The sequence below is a fragment of the Cyprinodon variegatus genome, unplaced genomic scaffold, assembly GCF_000732505.1.
Source record: "Cyprinodon variegatus isolate N-32 unplaced genomic scaffold, C_variegatus-1.0 Scaffold35, whole genome shotgun sequence".
In the NCBI taxonomy this organism is placed as follows: domain Eukaryota; kingdom Metazoa; phylum Chordata; class Actinopteri; order Cyprinodontiformes; family Cyprinodontidae; genus Cyprinodon; species Cyprinodon variegatus.
Genome location: NW_015150488.1, coordinates 908,082 through 915,211, shown reverse-complemented (window position 1 = coordinate 915,211; position 7,130 = coordinate 908,082). Strand labels below are relative to the sequence as shown.

General features: G+C 35.8%; 1 protein-coding gene across 1 annotated transcript in view; it reads right to left on the bottom strand.

Annotated features, from left to right (window-relative positions):
* LOC107103732 (kelch domain-containing protein 10-like) overlaps positions 1-4,777 on the bottom strand; it is an 8,232-nt gene extending 3,455 nt beyond the window's left edge. Inside the window, exons 1-7 of the mRNA XM_015403545.1 lie at positions 4,556-4,777; positions 2,750-2,842; positions 2,425-2,646; positions 1,588-1,742; positions 1,349-1,497; positions 1,140-1,224; positions 73-139 (exon numbers count right to left, since the gene is read on the bottom strand). Coding sequence (XP_015259031.1) covers positions 73-139; positions 1,140-1,224; positions 1,349-1,497; positions 1,588-1,742; positions 2,425-2,646; positions 2,750-2,842; positions 4,556-4,640 — 856 coding nt within the window. The 5' untranslated portion in view covers positions 4,641-4,777. The remainder of the gene's footprint in view (positions 1-72; positions 140-1,139; positions 1,225-1,348; positions 1,498-1,587; positions 1,743-2,424; positions 2,647-2,749; positions 2,843-4,555) is intronic.
* Between the last annotated feature and the right edge of the window lie 2,353 nt (positions 4,778-7,130).

Here is a 7,130-nt window from a genome sequence, read left to right as displayed (position 1 = left end):
ACAAGAGACAGGTTGTAAGTCATAAAAGGAATCATAAAATCTACAGTTAGTTTAAAAACATGAAGAACGTACCTATTTTTTCATGGGGTTTTGTCACTATTTCTTCCCAGTAGTTGGTCTCCAGATTATATGCATGAATCTAAACCAGAAATAAAATACAGAATTAAAGTTAAAGCCAGATGTTTAGATCTAAAATGAATCCCTTTTACTTCATTGTCTGACATTAAATTAAGCTTCCCGTTTTAAATCAGAACTAAACAAGAATTAATAGCAGAATATATTGCAATATATTTTAAGTTAATAAGAATGATATGACTTTTTAAAACATTTCACCTATTTCAGTATACATTACAGTCTAAGATTAAATGACTGGCAAGCTGGGTTTTAATTGTTTTGTATTTTTAAAAGCAAATACTTTAAAGCTCTGTATGAGACTTTTAAAAACATGGCAAAACAGTTGTCTAGGAATCTGCTGTGGGCATTATTCAGCGTTATATATATATATATATATATATATATATATATATATATAATTTTTTTTTCCCCTCATTACATTGTCACAAGTACAGAGCAACGAAATTAACTCTGCATTTAACCCATTCCCTTGGGGAGCAGTGGGCTGCCATTGTGCGACGCGCAGGGAGCAGGATGGGGTTAAGGGTCTTGCTCAGGGACCCAGAGTGTCAGTCCATGGGAGTGGGACTTGAAATCAAAACCTCTGGATTCCTAGAGCAATGCCCTAACCACTAGGCCGTCTTTTTGTTTATATCTGTATTATAATGCATTTATTAAAGAAACATATTGCAATATAAATTTTGACCATATCGTCCAGCCCTGTTAGAGTTACTATAATTATTTGCTAAATGCCAGAACACTGGATAGGCATGGGCTGAAAGGCCAGTTATACAATATTTTCTAAGGACATCAAAATCAATACTTTGGAGAGTCCTTGACAAAACGCTGATCTCAAGCTAGAACACATAAGGGCAGAGCTTAAATGGAGACACTAAAATAGGAAAACTTTCATTTAAATAAATTTCAAACAATCTGGAGTTAAACAAGGTTATCTCATTATATACAGTAAGTAAGTTTCTGCTATCAGCTGTATTTAAAAGTCTTACTGATCTCGTATTTCTTACTTTATCTAAGGGATAAGACATCCAGGAGGTCCCGCCTCCCAAAATGTATATTTTTTGTCCATCATGCGCCAGCTCGTGTCTGTACCTGCAGAAATAAACCCAAACAGAACTTTATCAGTCTTTAGTTGCAAGGACAATCTGGACATGAAGGCAAGAAGTGACAGAGGCTGAGTTGCAGTTGTGTCAGTGGTCTTTCTGATCAGACTGACCTCTCCTCAGGAAGATCTAACGGAGCGTTTTTGGGTTTGAGGTGGGTCCACTCCCTGGTGCTCAAATCCAGCCTGTGCAGGTCAGTGCTGTAGAGGTAGCCGGTTGTGCCTCCAAACACGTACAGGTAGCCGTTTATAATGACCATTGCCTGGAAATGGAGAACCCAGATGCGTGTTTGGCGAAGTAAAACGCAACAAACAGCCCGTGATTATTTATGGTCTATGCACAGAAACGTTACCTGTCCGTACACCTTATTCGGTTTCTTCCCTTTGCAGTTCAGCAGGTTCCACCGTCTATACTGGACGTTGCAGACATGGACGTCATTACTGTTGTTTTCACCAAAGGGAATCCCGGTGCCACCAAAAACAAGCAAGTTGTTTCCATGGAAGACAGCTGAGAGACATTAGTTTGATTTAGACTAAGTGAAGCGGAAGGACAAAATTATCTGAGGGTTTGCATCTTACACTCTGCTCCTGATCTCATGTTTACATTTAACCAGCAAATATAAAAAAAATTTAAAATGTAGTGCAACGGCCATTTCTTCTCTGCTAAAATTTGTGCCGTGTGTAAATCAAATTATTATTTTTTTTATAAAAATTGGGGACAAATAATTTTAACAATTTAGACATAGAGACACAATTGGGGGATTTATTTTACATTTTTTTTATATATATAATATTATTATATATAATAAATAAGTATTTATTAGGCTTCAATGTCTATAAAATCTGATTGGAGACAAGAGTAGTTTGCAGACATGGAAACCAACATTTTAGTCATAAAAAGAGGAAGTTAACCTGTTAAAGAGAACAGTTAAACTGAAATCTCAAGAGGATGAACAACTTGTTTGGGTAAATCTGCAGATGAATGTGGCTGCAGACATACACTTAGATTTTTGGTTTGTCTGTAGGTAGGGTTCATAAACCAAAAAAAAATAAATCAGCAGATTACAGAAATCCATTTTCTACGGTATTTTATTGTTTAAGAACAAGAAGCAGGATATTTACACTTTATATTTGTACCCACACTAGGACACCCTTAAATCCCACCTTCGCTGCTCAGCATCAGTCATTACCTGACATAGACGCCAGCTCTGTGGGCATGTAGCCCTCAGTCCGAACCTGCTGCCAGGTAGCTGTGGCAAAATGAAACCGCCAGAGCTCCCTGAAAAGAGGGTAGTCCTCATTCTCTGAGCCGCCCGCCTCCTCAAAGTCAGGGTTGTAACCTCCAAAGACGTACAGGTTAGAGCTGTCTGCAACACAGCGGTGTCCACTGCGGGCAGGCGGTATGCAGTGTCCTGCAGGAAAAATTCAAATCTAAACCAACCACAGAATCTCTCTCACTTCCTACTAAAAACATTTTATCCTCTCATCGATCTGCTTTTCCTCAAATGTCAGTACCTTCTCTCAGGAACCTGTTGGGGATCCGGAGGTTGGGGCCGTTGGGGGAGAAGATGCGTCTCGCCTGAAGCCATCGCGCTCGCTTCTTGGAGCCTGAAGATACAAAAACAAAGTCACCTCACCTCAGCACTATACGAACTATAAAATGTGATAGAAATAATAACCCATTTGTAGTTATACATTTTCACTTATTGGACATTACAGTCATTTGTTTATATCTTATTTAGCAGACCAACAAAGAGTAGCACATAAATGTGAAATGAAAGTTATTAATTGTTTTCAGTCTTGTTTAAAAATAAAACAAAGTATATTGTGCCTTGTTATGTAGCCATACTGACTCAATACAGAGCTGTTTTTTGTTAGCATTACAGCAGAACACCACCTAAGTTACTGCATTAACTACTTTGTATGTGAAGATAAATATTTTTTTTAAATCAATTTTACTCTGAAAAAACATTTAAAGAGCTGAGTCTGACTGGTTTCGCTCGCCAGATCATTTCTGGCAAAAGAAAACTCATTGTAAATGTGATGCCTGCAGGATGATGGGCATTCTTTGTTTTCCTCCATGCAGTGCTTTGCATGTAGAGCAAAAAACTTTGCTTTAGACTTATCAGAGCAGAGAACCCACTACTACATTTTTGCAAACTGCATCTTGGCTTAATCTCTTCGCCCCGTTATTTATTTTCTTTATTCAGACAGTAATAAACTCAACAGAATGAGGATTGTCAACTCCATACACTCCTAAAAGTAGCCTTTTATTTATTAACTGTTGAAAAGTTTCATTAAATGTTTTCTTTGAAGGTGAGTAAGCATCTTTACATGGCTCTGATGAAAGGCACTTAGAGCTCTACAATCTATTGCCTAAAGTCATTTTGAAATTCCTAACTGTAGCTCTGACATGTTCATTCAATTCTAAGCCAACTCTGAATAATGTGAAACTTTATAGCTTGTGATATTTAAAAGTTTAACCCAGGTTTTATCTTTGGCAATGCTTTTATCCCCAAACTGTCCCCTGCTCTTTCTGATGCCGTTTATTCTCTAATAAACCTTTGAGGCCTTAACATACCAGCTGGATTTATACTGAGATCAAAAAGGTGCATTCTTTCTTAATCGGATGATCTCAGAATAAAGCTGTTGACAAATGCAGTTGAAAATATGAAACAAGTGCAAGAATAATGCACAGTTCTGCAAGAGGCTGTACAGAAAACTGTGTTTGTGCAATAAAGGGAAATAAAATAGATACCAGGCACATGAGGTTTTAAAAATAAATAATACGAAATGATAAAATCTTCATTATATATAGATTCAACAGCTTAACTGTAAAAAACAATTGTACTGTTGCTTTTTTTTTTTAAGTGAAACACTATGGTGCTGTAGACCTTTCACAGATAACAGCCCTTTTAATGTTTGGGAGAGCAGAAACCAAACAATGCTGTGGTTATAGAAGTTGACAAAATTAATCAAATGAGAGATAAAACTTCGCCATTTTGTTTACAGCTTTGGTCTGATCTGGTCCGCCCAAATTTTTTTCATTGTACTGCCACATGTTCATGTCAATTTGCAGAGAGATTATAGCAACAAAAACAATGATCAAAACCTGCTGCCGGGCTTCCGTAGCAACGGAAGCTAACTTTAGCCTGAAGTAGCTATAGCTAACGGAGTTAGGAACAAAGAAAGTTCACATTAACTAATCGTCCTTTGCCTAACAATTGCTGTTCATGCTAAAAATATTTAAACAGTTTCCATTTGCTTTGCTGTGTGTGCAATATGTTGCACTCTTCTTAGCAGATGGTTTTGTTTACAAACCTGAATCGCGGATAGACGGCCTCCACGATAGTTTTTCGAACCTATTGAGGTGAGTAAATGTTCCACCAGCTTCAGGCGACGACATTTTCACTGGAGAGGCGCAAATAAATAGTTTCCAACTATAAATGGACCAAAAACGGCTTCCCTCTGATTAAACGTCCCCGGGCATCAGACTGCAAGAGGCGAGCTACAGCTTCCCTGCAAAACTGAGATACTCTGCTCACATCTAACCAGCTGGTCTGAATTGACCAATCAAAAGAGGATGCGTCATCGTGCTGCGTTCAAGACTTGAAGAGTCCGTAGTGTTGTGTTGCAAAAGTATGACGAGACCAATCATTATAATTTAAGACATTTATCACAAGAAACGATGTGATGAACCTGGTTATATGAAATTAATAACATTTAAAATAATTTGCCGAACAAACTGGGTGAACATACAGTTACATTTAAAAAAATAAATGTAGACCTAGCTATTTTATATTGCTTCTTTAATGTTCCAGATGATCACATTTTGATTAGATTTGCGATGAGTTTTTTACGGAAGTGAATTTGGGCCACTGAAAATATTAAAAAGTTACCTGATTTTTAAATGTTATTTCAGCTTAATATGGGGAAAAAAGATTTTAATCTCAGAATTGTGACTTTTTTTCCCTCAGAATTCTGACTTTAATCTTAGAATTCTGACTTCTGATCTCAGAATTATAACATTAATCTAGGAATTCTGACTTTAATCTCAGAATAAAGTTTTTTTTTTTTATTTCGAGCAAGTTCGCCATTTGAAACAAAAATATGATATTTAAAATTCCTGTAAAAAAAACAACCCATATGTTTCCAGTCTGTTTTGTACGGAAGAGGATTAGGGCCACTGAATAAAAAAAAAAAAAAAAGTTAACAGATTTTTAAATATAATTTTAGTAAAAACAACTTTGACTTTAATCTCAGAATTCTGTCTTTTTTCTCAGAATTCACAATTTAATCTCAGAATTCTGACTAATTTCTGACAGCTAATAAACATGTTAGCATCAAGCCGTAGTCATGTCTATTTTAAAGACTAAACTAGCTCTCTTGTTTTAATCACCTTCTGCTCTTCCATTAAAGAAATAACATCACCGGGGATCCCTGTGTCACGTAAAAAGTCGCCTACTTCTGTAATTTTCCACCAATGTGTTACTGGCCCTCACAAACAACTCAAATATTTGTCAGTGAAGCTGAGTGCTCCGACATCTCTTCCGTCATGGTGCCCATATACATTAAGATCTAGAATTCTGAGATTAAAGTCAGAATTCTGAGAAAAAAGTCAGAATCGTGAGATTAAAGTTATAATTCTGAGAAAAAAGTCAGAATTCTGAAATTAAAGTCAGAATTCTTAGAAAAATAAGTCTGAATTCTGAAATTAAAATCAGAATTCTGACTTTTTTCTCATATTATACTGAAATAAAATTTAAAAATCAGTTAGCTTTTTTTTGTTTTTCAGTGGCCCTAATCCTCTTCTGTAGATTTTGACTATAACTCTTCATAATCTTTATTCTATTAGTTTAACTTTATACTGAGCCTAATTTTGTCCTGGTGCGGAAACTAAAAGCAAATAGTGCCGACTGTCAGCCTTATTTTTAAGCAGAGAGAAAACGTCATGAGCTACTTAAAAGCATGATCTTTGAGTCAATAAAGTGGTTAAATACCAAGCATCAATCTTACCCCTGATCTTGCTTTTTTTTTTTAGATAGATTACAGGAGTTAAGGGTATAAACAGGACAAGCAGCCCTACCACTTGAAAAGCTTTAGTATCTAATCTTCATCAAGTTTGAAAATTAGGTTATGTAAATTAAAATCAATCACAGCAACAAATTTTTTTTCAGGGTTTACTAATTGTAACATACTGAAATGCACCAGTTACTTGATTAGATTAAAACCACTCAGTGAAAACACAGTAACATGCAGTAGATCCAGAAAGAAGGATAATCTGGTTGGTCTAATCTCTTTAATCAAAGATTAAATGTGTTCTTCCAGTATGTTAAAATTGTCATACTTTGCCTTTAAAAAACAAACAAACAAACAAACAAAAAAATAAAGCATACAAAAGCATGAAGTGACCTCACAATTTTTAGCTAAGTACATGTAAGTGATCTTAATTACATGGAGTCAAGTTACAGGTTTTTTTATTCCTGCTTCAAGATTTCCGAATTTTTTTTTTTCTTTCCTTCGGTGGTGAGAACGAGAACTTAGACTGAAACAACTTTTATTGTCATTTTGTATACACAGAGTGTAAAATTTCGTTTTGTACAGCTCTCATGACATTTCCATTCCTTAAAGTGCAGCAGCGATAAAATGTAAACAGTGTGGGACAAAAAAAAAAAACATGGTGCAAAAAACCAAATTGATATGAAAGTTCAGAGCATTAATATATATAGTGCAAATATGCAGTATTTTGGTTTGGTTTTATCAGTTTGATGCACAGTATGGGACATGATTTTGAGTTTTTTCAACAGTTCAGTAGTCTGATGGCAGTGGGGAAGAAGCTGTTACTGAATCTGCATCAAATGCTGCAAAGCCTCTTCCCAGAGGGCAGCAGGAAGAA